The following is a 17,011-nucleotide window of genomic DNA, read 5'->3' as shown; positions in this document are numbered from 1 at the left end:
GCAGTTCTCAAGGTATTGAGAACTTCCTCCATCAAGCAAAAATTCTGCAAGGAAGCTAGCACCTCAGAGAATCAAGAAGGTTGCTGATCAGCCCTCATCTCTATGTGGATACTTATAGAGTCCAGAAATGTGCGTGACTAAAAGAGAATCTTATCATGATCATCACTCACGGAGATCATCTACCCCGCAAAGGTATGAGATAAGGAAAAGTGTTTTTCTTATCACGATTTTTGAATCCTTTACTTATGTTACATTGGGACTCTTGGATTGGATTTCTTCTCTAGTAAAACACCAGAGATCAGATCTCGGAGTTTTCTTCACATAAAGGTTTTGAAAGTTCTTTATATTTCAGCTACTTTGATTCAAAATAGATTAAATTTACTTTTCCTTTCAACCTTCTCATATTTATTGACATATGAAGCTTTAATTAATGAGATTAATAAAAAGCATATGTGAAATGCTGAGAAAATCCTTACAAGAGCTGCATGGGAGGTCCTAGTGCATGCCATCTCTACTTTTGATGCTAACATAGTGATTTTTATAAGGGAACTCTAAGATAGTGATTTCATGGTTGTCTTCTGCATATGAGCTCTTGGAGGGTCATCATCTCTTATTGGCTAATGTTTAGAGGCTCATTGTGTGGTGTTAATGCTATCCGATCATATACATGTACAGAGAGAACAGTTGTGAGGATCCATACAAGCATATATTTAATCTCATATTCGTTATTTATTGAAAAAAATTTAGATATTTATATAGGATCAAGAAATAAAAACATATCTTTGAGCTAATCTTTTTGGATAAGATCTTAGATTATCGCAATTGGTACTAGAGCCGACAACAACCTATAGTCTATATAGATTGGAGGATATTGTAGTACAGATTTATTGAAACTGACCACAATCCGATCGTAGTATTCATGAATGAATTTTTATAGATTTGCATTTTTAATCTCGTGAAGATACTAAAACTTAAATAGAAAAAGTATGTGAGGACTCGTGCGAGCGTATATTTAATCTCATATTGATTATTTATTGAAAAAATTTTGAATATTTATATAGGATCAATAAATGTAAAAAATATCTTCTATCCTTTTGGATGAGGTGCTGGATCATTGCAATAGCATAGTTGATTAAGTGGCATTCCATGTGATTGAGTATACCAGTAGTGTAGTTTAGATTTTTATAGGTGAGATATTCCATCGGCGCTATATTTTGATTATGTCAGCTGCATATGAATGTATTGATATTAAGCTTTTTAATGTAGCCTGTCTCGACGACAACAACAACAATAAAAATCAGACTAAGCACGTGCTCCCCGAGACTCCACGTTTGCGTTGTACAAAGCAAAATACAACCCATGTAGTCATATATATATATATATATATATATATATATATATATATATATATATATATATATATATCACCCTCCCTCCAAACATAACATAAAATAAATTTTATATATATATATATATATATATATATATATATATATATATATATATATATATATCACCCTCCCTCCAAACATAACATAAAATAAAACAAACGGAAGGGCCATCTCAGTGGCAGTGAGGTTCCATCAATGGACCTTCGATTAGATTGACCAAACAGCCAAAAGAATACAAACCTTGCCCCCCCCCCCCCCCCCCACTTTTCTCTGCAGCCTCAACATACCCTTGCACAAAAAGATAGCCCCCATTGGGTGGACTTGACTCGTTTCCCTCTCAACCAATAATCCCTCTGAAGAAAACGACACCACAAAGCTCTAATAGACTGAACTCAAGACACGTCCACACACACTAAGAAACACATCTGTCATCACAATATTTAATACATAATAGAAACAAAGAGATTTTATTCAGTTTTATATTATTAATTTTGGACTTTGAGAGAGAGATAGTGAGATCAAAGGCGTGAGCGAGCTCTAACTCCCAGTCTCTGCAATGCTTTGCAAGGCTGGCCTCCACTGCCCGTGTCGCGTTGCAGCCCCACTGCTGGTTCTTCTATTGCACGCCAACCTCCGCACCAATTCCTCGAACTCGGCATCGGTCGTCGCCGGCGGCTCCACCGCCTGAGGCTGGAACAAAAGAAGAACATCCCACTTCATCACCGCCGTCCGTTCATCAACAAACGGCACCCGTTTGTTGTGTTGATAAAGAGCAATTAGTCCAAGAACGCTTGTATTTAGTATTACACTGGTTTTGTTTTAGACGGTAACGGAAACTGGTGACAGTTCATAGTCTTACCTGTGGTGAGTGCTGACCCTACCCAAACCCCCCTCTCTCACTTTCTCTCAAAAGAAAAGCAACTTTTTATTATCGTTTTTGCTGCTCACCTTTTTTTTTTTCTTGAAAGGAGTCTCTGTCGTTTAATTCTTCTTGCAGTTAAGAAATGAAGGGAAAAAATAAGAGACAGATTGTGGACAAGAGAGAAAAGAGATAAAGTCGTCCTTCCAACCTGAAATCCGCGGGGCGTGCAACCCCGCATTTTCCCAATTTTTAAAATTTTTTAAGTTAAATTAAATTATAACCAGTTGTCATACCATCTCCCGCGAGCTCTCGGGCTCCGCCGCGGGACCACCACCACCACCTCGCCGTGGTTCTCCTCCTCCGCCGCGGCCGGCTTTTTTCGAGCTGGGTTTGTCTTTCTGCTTGGCGAGCAACCGGCTGTGCTTCACGTGCCTCTTGGACGCAAACTCTCGCAGCACCTCTGCGACAGTTAATCTCAGCCGTCCATTAAAAAAATCTAAAACAAAAATAAATTCCCTCCAGGAGGAAGTAAAAAAAAAAAGGAAGCCTCCAACCTTCGAAGCTAACGAGGCGGTAGACGTGTCCGATGTGGAGGGTGTCGTCCGGGCGGAGCAGCTTAAGATGCTTCACCGGCGTATTCCTGCTGCTGCTGCTGTCATGGCTGTCAGAGTTGGAGGTGGAGGTGATGATAACGGCGACGTAGTGGCCGGGGTTGGCGGCCATGACTTGGCTGGCGCTGAGAGACCAGTAGACCCTCTCCACCCTTCCGCTCGGGTGTTCGATCACCACCGTCGCCGCCTCCGCCGCCTGGCAATTCCCCATACTTTCTTCTCCTGTTGTCTCCTTCCCTTTTTAATCTCTCTCTTTGTTTACAGCTAAAATAATAACGCACCAAGAGAGATCTCAAACCTTTTCTGGAGCCAGGAGAATGTATGAGTGTTGATGCTCTGTTTCCAGGGAAATATAAGGAAGAGAGGGAAAGTTAGGTGACCTAAGCACAGAGGAGAGACGAGGGGATGGAGAGACTTGGCAACAAGGAGCCTGAGCAGGGGTCAGCTTGCGTGGTTGAAGAAAGAAAAGGGTGGACCATAAATTGTGGGAGTGCGACGCCTTTCTCAGTGATATTTTCCACTGTTTGGTACTTTGATGAGAGGGGACAAGTCACGGGATAATGCGGATAATCGATAATGCGTTGCCGTTTATTATTTATGTGTATTTTGAGTTATACGCGACAGCTTTTTTTTTTTTTTAATCACTACATCTCATAATTATCTAATTGGCTGTCATCAAGGACAAGAGGGCCAGGATCAATTGTCAAACTCACTGCATCCATCTTCAAAATGAGGAATTAAATCTTATTCTGTGATTAATCCTCATGTTACTCTTCTCCAATTGACGCAATCTTCCCTCGTCATTGTATAGGACATGCATACCTATATATATATATATATATATATATATATATATATATATATGTGGACTGTTCTTGACCTTTCAATTATAGTATATATATCCGACATATTTTTTGGAAGGCAAAAATGTAGCAGGTTGGATCACATCTTATCTTATGGAGCACTTCAAAGATTAGATTTGAAGATAGAGTGAGACGTGCTCATCGATCCTATGAAATTATTTATATTCTAATTTTATGGGCCGTGCTTACATCAGAGTAGTGTAATCATCCGTTTGCATCAAAAAAAAAAAAAAAAAAGAAAAAAAAAAGAGGAGAAGGAGGAGGAGGATCCAAAGAATGTGTTGCTCACTGGAGTGTCACTAATTTGCATGACTCAATGCCTAAATGCATATCTTTTCCCTCTTGCTTCTCATGTACCAGCTAACAAGTGTCTCTATCCCAAGGGCCATTCATACAGGATCTGTTACCAACTATTGGGGCAGGTCACCAACAAAACCCTTCATAATCTTGAAGAATTCTAAACAAGGAAAGAGTATGGGGGCCAATTCAGAAAATGCTAACCGAAAGACTCCAGACCTGCGCAATGCAATCCTCACTATCCTATGTAGTCTGAAATGATCCTTTCATTGATTACAATGGCTGAATTATTGAATGTTTGATGTAGGATCCTTTGGTATTGCTTTAAGGTATGCCAAATTGGTGAATCAAAATGGATATCAGGACAGCATATCCGGATGTATGTTGGAATGGCAATTCATCATAGCCCTAGCTTTTGTTTTTATTCTCATGGGATGCATTGCCACAGAAACTACCTAATCAACCATGAAAAGCTTTCGGATGAGACAAATAGGAATAGGATCAATCAAACTATTTTGGCACAAGGATATTTCTCCTCTTTTTAGACCACTGCATTCTCATGGATATGATGTACGTGGCATGATCGATTTTATCGGTCTTGGATAAATTGATCCCATTATCCCAATCATGGTTAGACATGCTCGCTTCTAATTAAATCAAGTGTTTCTTGATGATGGTTGTTGGATAACTTTTAAAACTAGAAAGTATCTTATTGTGAATTATACATGCTTGGTGTTTTCTAATACCCAATGATACAGGTTGAGTATAGGAGCACTAAGACTTGTTTCAAATCCAAAATTGAATTTTAAACTAAAACCCTGTCCAAAATATTTAAGTGGCAAAGTTCATGGACATTTAGAATTGAACCTAACCCATCAGAGGGTTAGCTTTATTTGACTCAAAAGAATTCATGAATTTGGTTTTGATTTGTGATGTTCATTCTCAATTTAAAACTAACTCAAGTTGTACTTGTCATACTTGAAACAAAGTAAATGGGTTAGGTTTTTGTTAAGTCGCTATAATAAACTAGTTTAGGTTTCGACATGGCTACCGTCTCTCCCTCATTTGTCTTGCTTTGTTCAGCTGTCCTTTGCAGTACATAGCAATCCAAATATCTATAATGTTAAATGTATTTAATATGTTAGAATTAAGTTCTCAACAATGGGTTTCCATGATATAAGTATGCTTTAAAAATCTTTTTAAAGCAGACCATCTATGCGTAGAGGGGTGGTTTAGCTAATCCCATCCAAATTATGCATTAAGTAAATACAGTACTCCTGATAAAAGTGTACAATGATTTTGACAAGAAAAGGAAAAAAACAAGAAAAGAAGGATAAGATAAAATCCCGATAATGCCGATTTTGTTTAATACTTTACAATGATATGTACATTACAATATACAGCCTAATTATGTATCTAATAAAAGACATATCAATCAAATCTAGACTAATATAGCCTATTTAACTAATGAAGGACGTATCCGAACTAATATAGTTAATATCACATTAACAGGTTCTATGGCTGGTTGGCAAGTGAGTTATGATAAATAACTTTTCGCATTAGCTATACATGATGGAAAATTGAAAATGCCTACGCATCAAAGGACAATAGTTGCTAATTAAACGTAAGAACATCTATTACATCGATAATTATCTTCAGCATGATGTTTAAGTAAGCTATCTTAATTGACTGTTGTCATAAACTTGCCACAAGGGGCCGTAATAGATATTGGCCATAGTTGTCTTAAACAAATGCTGAACTGCACATGAACCATGCGGAACCTCATTGAGTCAGAACCAGATCATGTTGTGCAAAACTACATATTAATGCATGTTCTTTGGACTAAAAATACACTTGCTCTTGAAATTGAAATTGACACACTCATCTGCACCTCATTGTTTACAGGATCAATGCATGCCGCCCTGCATGCAGGATTGCTACTATTTCATTGCATGCAGATAGAAATCGTCAAACCAAAATTCCCATCAGGGATAAACCAAACGCAAGAAACTCTTGAGATTGGAGGCAGAATTAAATCATGTTCAAAATTCTGAATACAAGCATTTATGACTTTTTATTGATCACCCTTGTTCCAAGTTCTCTCAAAAATTAAAAAAGTACCTGCATGACTTCTCCAAATTAAAGATGATGTTGTGAGAAAAGAGGAGAAACTAGAAGCATGGAAGTCTACCCAACGAATCATGCATGGCACCACCTACATCAGCCCTCTGGCCACAAGGAATAGGTTCCATTGCTTTGCTGCAATTTCCTCGGTTCCCTTTAGTAGTTGATTTATACAATAGCTGTGGTGCTTGTGGCGAGTGCTTTATTGTTGGTTGCTCGCTCGTCAACCCACAATTATGGACTATAATATCTGATTCTCCAAAGCAACCGCTATAATAGCCCCCCATAAAGGCGTGTCATAACTACATCCCAGTGCTTTTAAAAGTGAAGCAGGTGATAAAAGAGATGTCCCATTGGTAGAGAGAGTGAGATAGATAACATCAAAAGGGATCATGGATTACTTTATTTGGTGCTCAGGACTGGGGGATGGTAGGCCGGCTCATGTGCGTGGGTCTTAGGAGAATAACTTTCATGGGTGTTCTCATGACTAATTTTGACCTATATGACCCATCATTGGAAGTAGGCATCATTTTTGCTTGGGCATTTTAACGAGCTTTATGCCATGACAATGTGTTAAGACAAACAAAATCATAGAAAAAGATTTTATTTGTAGCGGTGGGACTCACCAATGCCTTGTTATCTGATCTGATTTATTTTGTATTGGTGAAGTTGAGGACTAGTTTTGTGTATGTGAAACCACCATATGTGATGGAATTGAACATAATGAATAGCTTTATCCGCAATCTTCCAGAATGTTTATTATTAGAGACTTTCATCCCACATGTAAGTTTTGGGTTGATTAATCACAAACAAAGATTTTGTTGACTATAAAGGAGTTCTGTTTGTGGAGTTGACTTTTGCAATGAGGATGATGAGGCCACAACTCACAAGGCTCCACTCTTTGCACAACTTCCTCCATTAATTGCATCAATATTCTTCTTTTCGTATATATATTAGAAAGTGGAAGCAAGAAGAATAGCATATTATCCCAAAGTGATATACAATTACTAGTCTAATAATCAAAGTTTTATATATAAGCCATCTAACAAGTTGTTAAAGCCGCATCTATCCTATAAACACCTACCTTTCTATCGAATCAAATACGTGCATGGCATATGCATAAATATTGAAAGCCACTTGAGCACAAGCAATCCTTTATTGGATGATATGTCTAAAAATTTACTTTTTTATATTGTATAATATTTATGTCATATATAGATACACATTGTTTTGTATCATAATGAAGATCTAAGAAGGCTCCATATGCAGAAATACTTTAATTAATTTGTGTTAAGAATGTAAATAAAAAAAGAGAAAAATCTAAAATAACACAGATGAAGGTTATGAGAAAATCTTGAAATAACATAAAAATTAGCCTTAAGTGACCACCGATCTATAAAATCTAACCTCAAATAGCATAGATAAGTCTAGATTTATGGTCATGCATGGTTTGATTCTTTATTAAACACTGCAATATATAAATATACACTCACTGTGAAAAAAAAATAGAATAAAAATATACATATTAATCAAAAGAGATGGAAACTACTGGATTCTCAAATGAACAATAAACCAAAAGGTTTTCTTCAGAGAAAAAAGAAAAAGTAGATGAAAAGGCTTATCTTTGATTTGTGGCATGCATCAGAACGTACGTGGCCATCACTAGGTTACGGAAAACAGAAGGCAAGTCCTCAGTTTTCGCATGAGAAAATTTAGGTGGCAACTTTGAACTGAAATAGAAAATATATCTACCTTTTTATATCTTTCTTGTCATTTTGGCTAAGATCAACTGTGAAGATTCGTCAACTTGGTCTGACATAAATCTATAGTATACTAAAAAGAGTACGAGAGTCCTTTGTGCCTACTAAATTTGTCCATGAATGAAATTTTATTTGATTCATTAAATTTTTTCATATAATTATGATCATCAACAATAGTTATTTCTGAAAAATATGTACAACTCACCTCCTACATGTCCAATAATTATCTCTCATGAATCCACCTATTGACATTTCCAAATTTTCTTCTCAATCTTTCATATAGTGTCTTCATGATATTTTGGTGATTACAATATTGATCTCATTTCAGTAGCTTTCAAAACAAGTCTTAGCATATTAATTTGGAACCATCTAAGAGTATGCATTTCGATATTAACTAATTTTGAGCCCACGTGTTGCATATGAATTCTAGATCATATAATAGATTATTTTTTAAAAAATATTATTTATAAAAAATAAAATAATATCCATCCATATTCATAATGTCCATCATAATTATCAACTCTTGAATTTTTATTGTAAGAGAATAATAATATCAGACTTTAAAAATATCATTTAAGTCACATAAGTAAGTTTTAAAGATTTTTAGATAGGAGAATCTAGACACATGGTATATTGTAAGTTGATTTTGATCTAAATAACATTCATAGATGATAAGATGCTGCTTACATGAGCAACTTAAATAGTTAATTCATTTTTTTTCAATTTATATATATATATATATATATATAGCGTGCGGTCCATCCATCCAGTGTCTCTGAACCGTTCTCAGAAGATTCTAACGTGCGATCTCTTTAACTTTTTTGCTTTTGCTCGTCGCAACTGAAGCTGTCTTTAGCTTTTGCTGATTGTGCAGTACTTGAATTCAATTGGTTTTGCATCCCTTATTCAAATTGGCCTGACATGTTGCTATTGTTTTCATTTTTGCCAACATAGCTACTATTTTTTTTTTTTTTGTACAGTATGACTTCCAGATTTCTATGGTATATGCCAAGCATATGGTATCAAGTGGGTTTGCCTCCACTGCATTGATCAGATCTTGTTGGAGTAATTGTAGCTGCTCTCATCTCAATTAGATAACTCTTAAGAGATATTTGGTTCACAACCAAAATTAAAATCAGAATGAAAATCGAAGTGAATTGAAATCAGAATCAGAATAGTCAAATCTCTAAAGCATTTGATTCATGATCGGAATTGGAATCGAAATCGAAATCGGAATAAAAATTTAAATCCTTAAGAGAAGTAGAGATTGAGTTTTAGGTAGGCTAGGCCATTTCCATTCTTTTCCAAAATCCAAATGAGATTCTTTTCAACCAAACGGTCTGAACGAGAGTCACTCATTTTTATTCTATATTCCACGTCTTGACTCCCCTCAATCAAACATCCTCTTTATTCTGTTGATAGCATGCATGTTAGCCCCGTATCTCAGCTTCTATATTCTAAATTATTGCATGAGTACTTCAGTTGTTGTAATTTCCAAACAATTTGATTTAAAAAGTGGGGAAAAAGAGAAATTCTGAATGGAATTTTTTTTTTTTGGTGAAATATAAAGATGCCACCAGTTTGAAGCCTCGATTTCTCATGCAAGTTAATAGGGGTGCCAACCAGCTGAAATAATCTAGTTGACATCCTCCAAGGAGTTCCGTTGAGGGCATAATAGTAGAGATTTACCCTGGAACAGAAGTTGGAAGATTAACCGGGGGAGAACTTTTGATGTTTTACATTTTTATGCACTCGTGGCTGTATGCATTTTTATTAACGTAGTGCAACTTTTCAACCAAGAGGAATGTGCCAGTTTTATTTTCCACTTATTCTTTGTTCTTTCAATCTCTTCTCCCAAATGTTATGTGATTGGGGTTTTGTATTCATAATTGCGACTGGCGGTAGTAAAATCTGACTACTTGTCAACCTGGATGGGTTTTTTCGAAACAAATGGATTTCGGTGGGCTTTTTTTTTTTAGTGATCGGATCAGTGTTGGGTCGATCTACAATCAATCTGATTATAAGTGAGTGGTTTTGGGCCGCCTCCAAACCCGTTGACTAACCTGGGACGCTCTAGTGGATAACCCACTCTTAGAAGTATTATAGTTGATAGTTCTAGATTTAATTTCTTTTTGATAAGGTTCTGCTTATAGAGAGCATGGACAACATGGTTAATGGGATTTTAGGATATGAATAGCATCTTTAACTGGTTTTATCCTTCATTATCCTAAATTTTCTAATTTATTATTATTATGTGATATATGTGAAGTTCAATTTAGTTTTATTGTTTGTGTTCTTTGAATTTGGTACTTTCCTTTTAGTTTTATGTATGTATAGGTGAAATTTTAAATGGGTGGGTACGGGTGAGAGTTTTTTTTTTTTTTTTGGAATCCAAACTTAGTAGATCATAAATAATTTTTTATACACCGCATGCGGTGTAGAAAAAATACACCGCCCCACCTAATTTTACCACGTAACCACCGCTTTTCAAAGCGTATTAAATACATCTAGTTCTGCTTTTTCGTTTGAAATTTTGAATAACGAAAATACTCCTACTCTTCTGAAAAATTTATGACATCATATGGCCATATTATGACATTCTGCAGTCAAATTGTGACTTTCTGTTCATAATTTGACCACAGGATGTCATAAGGAAGGAAATGGTATTTTTATCATTTAAAAATTTTATAAATTTTCAATAACAAAAATATCCTTCTCGTTTTATGACTTCTGAAAAAAAATTATGACTTTTTTTATGCAGAAAGTCATAATTTAACCACAGAATGTCATAATATAGTCACAAAATATCATAATCTTTTCAGAATATGAGGAGTATTTTTTTTATTCAAAACTTTAAACGAAAAAGTAAAAATGCAGACATTAAATGTACTATTAAATATGCATTGAAAAGTGATGGCTATATACTTTAAGGTGATTGAATGGTGTGCTCCACGTAATTTTTATTGCATCGCACGTTGTGCACAAAGACTTTCTCATTAGACCATACCTCAACCCAACTCGGCCTGATCCACTATAGTCTCTAATTTTTAGATATATTTTAGGGGAGAGGCATTTTTATATCATGGAAATGCTAGATATTCAAGATGTGCCAATCAAATTGATAATTATGAGTTTTGCTTGAAAATAATAAAGCACATGTTCATTCTATATGTATTGTTGTGGGATCATACTATCTCAGTCATAGATCTCGAAACTCATCCTTGAAAATTTTGGGCCGACGAGAACGGACACCATTGGATCCGCCAAAAGAAGCTAAAGCGAATGGCCGCACCAGCTCGGACAACCACCGACCTTCGGGTTAACTCCCAACTGACCTCTGGGTCGACATCTCATTATTAGTAGGGATGAAGCCCATAACTGACACTGACCTCTAGGTCGGGATTCCACCGATCACTAAAGACAAAATTCTACCGTCCATACTGACACGGATTTGATTGAGATGGCACCTTAGCCACAAGCCAACTCCAATCCACCGACTCATCAGGCCACATGTGGATAATTTATTGAAAATCTCCTAACAAACTCTCAGAACATGACCATATGAATATAACAAATATCCACAACTAACCACCTACAGACTCAGATTTGATGGCCTACGACCTAAGCATAACAAACTCTAGCACCTCTCTATATAAGAAGGTAATAAAGGGACCCTCGGATAAGCCAATCTATACTATTCTTAGCTCTAATACTCTCTCTATCTGTGCTCAAGTTTTGGCTAACTTAACCATCAGACGCTCCTCCACTGGAGACCCCACCTCCGATGAAAGTGGACTTCCTTTGTAAGTCTGTCCGATATCCTGGCATCCAGATCACCCTTCCTCTTCAGCCACATCAACACCTCCTGAGCCTTGACGCAATAGATTGACGTTAGAAGAAGGGCCTAAACCTTCACCTCCTACTCCACGCATACTCCCCCTTGACTAGAGGGCTATTGTTGTGAGAAGAGTATGTTTAGTCCCACATCAGTTATGAGTCAAGGAAGAATATAGCTTATATGGAATGAGATATTTTCTTTCCTATAAGGTACTTTTTAAAGGGCAAAACTGTGAGGCTCGAAATAGTCAAGGCCCACTAAAGCTAACAAGGGCTAACCTCTGGAGACCCCACAAGATCCATGGAAGCCCAAGTCGTCCTAAGCCAAAATGGACAATATCTCACGTATGTGGGAGTGGAGACGACCTAGCCATCCGACTTTTGACCACAATAGATTGGTACTACAGGAAGAGTTCAACAATCCAACTTGAGAGGGAGAGTATGCCGTGCCACTCCTCCACCTTCCATCGACCATCAACTCGACGAGGCCAAGGGGGAACCTCCCAGTCATCCACCTCACATAGTTTGGTGGTCCCAGAGTAGCTACCCATGATGGCAGAATCCCAATGATTTGATGACCTGATCCACTAAGTTCGGGCACTGATAAATGCCATCTAGCACCTTCAGCACACCATAGAGCAATGACAACTGCCTCAACCTCTTCCCCAAGTGATGCCATCTTGACATAGTTGCTGAGACCAATCTCTAGTTTTGTAGAATCTTCCAGGAGGACACATCGATCAGCTTCACTCGATCAACGATCGTCGTCCCACCCACCCACGATTGATGACATCGATGAACTCCTACTTCTTCCAATGGAGACCTGGTGTTGGGTTACTCCCCCCGACCAAAGCGATCTCATCAGGATGAAGATCTTGAGTGGAAGATCCATGAGATCGAGTGCCGACTTATCAAAGTCTAGGTGAGCTGCAAAGAGAACGATGATGTCTTCAACTTCAGTTTATAGCCACCCTTTGTCCACTCCATCCTCCAAGAACTGATCTCAAGTCGGTTCAAGATGCCAACGTTGGAATCATATGATGGCTCCACCAACCCCTCGACCTCTTAGAGGGCTACAAAGCTCTCATGATGCTCCAAGATGCTACGAATGCCCTCCTCTGCCTCACCTTCCTGGCAATCCTAAAGAAGGTGATGCAGACCTAGTACTCCAAGCTCTTACTGGAGTCTATTTCATCCTTCAAACAATTTGGATATCATATCCCAAATCTGGGACATAACACGGCCATGCTACCGAGGGATACAGTCCAAGATAACACGAAGTCAATTAATCATAATCAACTAAAATCCCACATAAATAAAACATAATAAAAGATTCAATTTCATTATTCATCAAATAATTAAATCAATATTGGTTTGGAGCATCTCAATCCAAAAGCAAGTACCAACTCAAATCTTAATGTTCGTAAATAGATAACTATAAATATATGATTATAAAATAAATTAAACTTTCACTACAAAATTTTCAAGCTTGCTATGTAGATCCCCAAACTTAAATCCTTCATCGGTAAAAAAAATAAAATAAAAAGATGTGAGCTACACTAGCTTAGTAAGTAGAATCTGCGCTTCCTTATCGGATCAAGCATAAATTTTTTTATGATAATATAATATTTAAAAAATAATAGATAATATAAAATAAAATATTTTATAAAATATATAATAAAATAAATCATAAACCAATCATGCATGCATAAATCATGTATATTTCATAATCATAAATCATAAATCATTCTTGCCATATATTCGTATTATATTTCAAAACAGTGCTCACAGACATTCGTGCTAAGAGCACTATTATATCTGTGATAGGGTCATATTTCTTAATCGATAGAGTTCTTATTTTATGTGCCAACTTTATATCCATTGACAGGGTCATGTTTCATATGGATGCTAGCTCTAAATGTCAATCTTTTTATAGAGATTCATTCATATCTGAGAGTCTTTAAAATTTTTATATCTTTTTTTTAAAACATACATATACATAGATAGAAAAATAATAAAACTCATACTTCATAATCATGCTATTTTCATAAAATATATTAATAGAATTAATGCTCACAATAGAACATACTTTTTCGTATCACATATACTGATCTTTATTTTATAAAAAATATGATTTCATCAATTAAAGATCATATGCATAGAAAATATAAAAATTTAAAAATAAATAAGAAACGTAAGATCCACTTATCTCGATCATCCTAGATTTTTAGTCTTTCTTAAATGAATCAGATAATCTTATTTAAAATATTAAATTATAATCAATTTTTTTTCAATGAGTTTAATAAAATTAAATAATGAAAGTGATCATTGATAAGATGGTCGGTCTGATAGGCTGTTCGGACACCAGAACAATTCAGGGCCTCCTAGTTGAGGATTCGATCCAAGCAACTCTGATCAAAGAATCATGGAGCATGGATTGTTTCAAAACTAAGATCGATCAATAAAATTTATCAATAGTAGGATTCAAAGATATTAGACAATCCTAATATAGGTTTGATATATGGCACAAATATTAAAGCAATTTTAGATCATCTTGTCGGAGTCAACATAGGTTCTTAAAAGAAAAAGACATAACTTGATAGGGGTCCATAAGTATTCTTAGAGAGAGAAAGTAGATAAAGAGAGAAAAAATAGAGAGAGAAAGTGGAGAGAGAATCTTTGTATTTCTCAAAAGAAGAATCTATGATCAAAATTATCAAGCATCATATCATGATAACTCCATAAGGATTAATGGTGATCAGATCTATAAATATATATGGTAAGAGCCAGACTTTGATCAACAAATTGCACAGATATTAAAGTGAATCTGATTTTCTCCAAAAAGATCATTCAGATTTATAGTAGGGTCGACGGATCAGATAGAGAGAGAAAGAGAGAGGGTAGAGAGAGAAAATCTTATAGGAGAAAGATAAGAGAGAGAAAAAGCATTTTCTCTCTTTTTCTTTTCTTTTTTTTCCTTTTCTTCTCTTCTTGGCCGATTAAAGGAACAAAGGCTGATGACTTATGGCTGGGGCTCCGATGGTGACATAGATGACCGACGGTGGAGTAAGGGATGGTCGATGGCAAGTGACCGACCAATAAAAAAAATAAAAAAAACTCAAAAAAATAGAGGACCATCCTTTTTTCTTTAATTTTCTCGATTACCAACTGATCATCAGTAGCCAAATCTTCGAAGAAAGAAGCTAAGGAGGTGGGGGTCATGACCCATGGCTGAGGCACTGCAAACGGCAGTGCCGATGATCAAAAAAGAGAGAAATAGGGTCCAGTCAAATAGAGAAAAATAGAGCATCCATTCTTAGTGGGTTTTCTGACGAACTCGACGGTCGACGGCCATATGCGATGGTACAAAGAGGAAAAAAAAAGAGAAAGAGGGGAGAGGCTTTTGCCTCAACTTCGGTGGTGTCTCTGACCCCGATTTTTGATGGGCATGAAGAGGGTATCAGCGGCTTTAACGAGAAGAACCCAAAGAGAAAGAAGAGAGAGGAAGGCTGGTGCTCGATGCGGCTTGCTTAGGAGGGGAAGGGGAGTTTTATAGAGGAGAGGGGAGGTAGAATCCTCCTCAGAATTGGCTTCCTCTTTGATGTATCTGAGCGGAAGAAGACTCCTAGTGGGATTCTTCAATGATTTTTTTTTGTTTCTTTGTTTCTTTCATTTTTTTCTTTTTCATGCCCTAAGATTCATGCAAGGAAGATTTTGAAGCTGGGCATCATATTCTATCCTCTTTAAAAAAAAGTTTTATCCTCAAAACTTGACATATTTGAGGTTTCGAATATTAAAAATACATAATCCTCATACTGTCTTTAAGCTTTCAAATTATCTATATCCCAAAGTGCTTGTTTCATAAATCCTCAACATAAATAACTATATGATATTTCAAAACTAGATTATTTCTATCCACAAGATAACAAATTTCTTTGATCTCTTAATTTTGATTTAAAATATTATAATCCTTTGCCTTTGAAATTATTTGCTCTTGATTGATTTTATATGAAAATCATAATCAATCCTATCTATTCTTAATAAACATAGAAAAATCTAAAGCATTAGATGCTCATTATAATCTACAACCTTCTTTATCTTTTAACTTTATATATGATGTAACAATTAAATTTTCATTGTAGAAAATCTTTGAATCCATTCAAATAAATGGAGTAATAATGTCAAAGCTAAGGAAAGGATATTTATATCCAAAATATTTTACGTCCAAGCTCAACCAAGGAATATCAATCCACTAACCTTACACTTAAGATGCTTAAAATTCTTTTGACCATTTCTATAACAAAAGAACCAATTACTAAAGATAGTATTGCAACATCTAAATGAGCCCAAGAATCAATAACCTTGTCCTTTCATTTGTCATTGGCAGTCTCTTTTTATAAAAGTTAAATCTCTATTCATATCACTTATTACATTAGTATTCTTAATTAGTTTTAGTACAATTCAACTATTGCACTTCTATTATGCACTCTGATATGAACCCATCGAATTCTCTAAGGCTATCGGATGATTCCTGGCAAAAGATCTAACCTTTCTTTTTCTTTTTATAGATAGAACTAAAATAAAACTTTAAGTTTCTTTGTTTTAATTATTCCTCGAACATACCATATAAAAATTAAATCTTGATCCACTTTCTATATTTGGAATCATTGCATAAGCTTGCACCTACTCATTTAGAATCCAATACATATAGAATTAATTTGAAGTGAGTTAATTTTAGATTTACTAGATAATTAGGATGACTCCTAACCAACCTTTCTTTGTAAAACGATTAACTCAAATCTCTAACAAATTAAAAAATTTTAAGTCAATATCATTATGAGTGAAATCAATTCGGTTATTTCTCTTAGAGCTCCTTTCACCATAATCCTTAACATTAATCAATAAATCCACCAAAGTCTTCTCCCTCAAATAGCAATCTCATATAAGTCTCTCAAAACTAATTCCTTCTTTAAATTCAATAACAATAACAAAATTCTTTAGATCAGCTCAAAAATCTAAATTTTGACTTATAATAATTAATACACCATAATATCTTCAACAAATATAAGGAAGATCAAGTAATCTAATCCACCAATAGATCAAATATATTATTTTTATTTATGTACAAATTTCATATATGATCCTCTAATAGATTCAATGCTCAAAAAAAAATTTCTCTTGTATGATGTATTTCTTTCTTAGGCCACGTCCTAAACAAATGCCTTCTAATAAATTCAAAATTGTAATGATCAAATAATTAATATCA

At 35.6% G+C, this 17,011-nt stretch overlaps 1 protein-coding gene across 1 annotated transcript; it reads right to left on the bottom strand.

Moving 5' to 3' along the window:
• Positions 1-1,656: 1,656 nt before the first annotated feature.
• On the bottom strand, positions 1,657-3,324 carry LOC105057964 (uncharacterized). The gene is made up of 3 exons (XM_010940705.4): positions 2,808-3,324; positions 2,547-2,713; positions 1,657-2,081 (listed from the first exon to the last, which is right to left on the bottom strand). The coding sequence occupies exons 1-3, from the start codon at positions 3,073-3,075 to the stop codon at positions 1,929-1,931; spliced, it is 588 nt and encodes a 195-aa protein (XP_010939007.1). The 5' UTR covers positions 3,076-3,324; the 3' UTR covers positions 1,657-1,928.
• Between the last annotated feature and the right edge of the window lie 13,687 nt (positions 3,325-17,011).

Source organism: Elaeis guineensis, chromosome 15 (genome assembly GCF_000442705.2).
Source record: "Elaeis guineensis isolate ETL-2024a chromosome 15, EG11, whole genome shotgun sequence".
Taxonomy (NCBI): domain Eukaryota; kingdom Viridiplantae; phylum Streptophyta; class Magnoliopsida; order Arecales; family Arecaceae; genus Elaeis; species Elaeis guineensis.
The sequence above is the reverse complement of the archived record's forward strand: the minus strand, read 5'-3'. Positions and strand labels throughout refer to the sequence as shown.

Coding starts and splice junctions, on each gene's coding strand:
- LOC105057964 (XM_010940705.4), bottom strand. CDS start 3,075: ATGGGGAATTGCCAGGCGGCGGAGGCGGCGACGGTGGTGATCGAACAC. Junction 2,714..2,807: donor CCGCCTCGTTAGCTTCGAAG/GTTGGAGGCTTC, acceptor TAACTGTCGCAG/AGGTGCTGCGAGAGTTTGCG. Junction 2,082..2,546: donor CCGAGAGCTCGCGGGAGATG/GTATGACAACTG, acceptor CTTTTGTTCCAG/CCTCAGGCGGTGGAGCCGCC.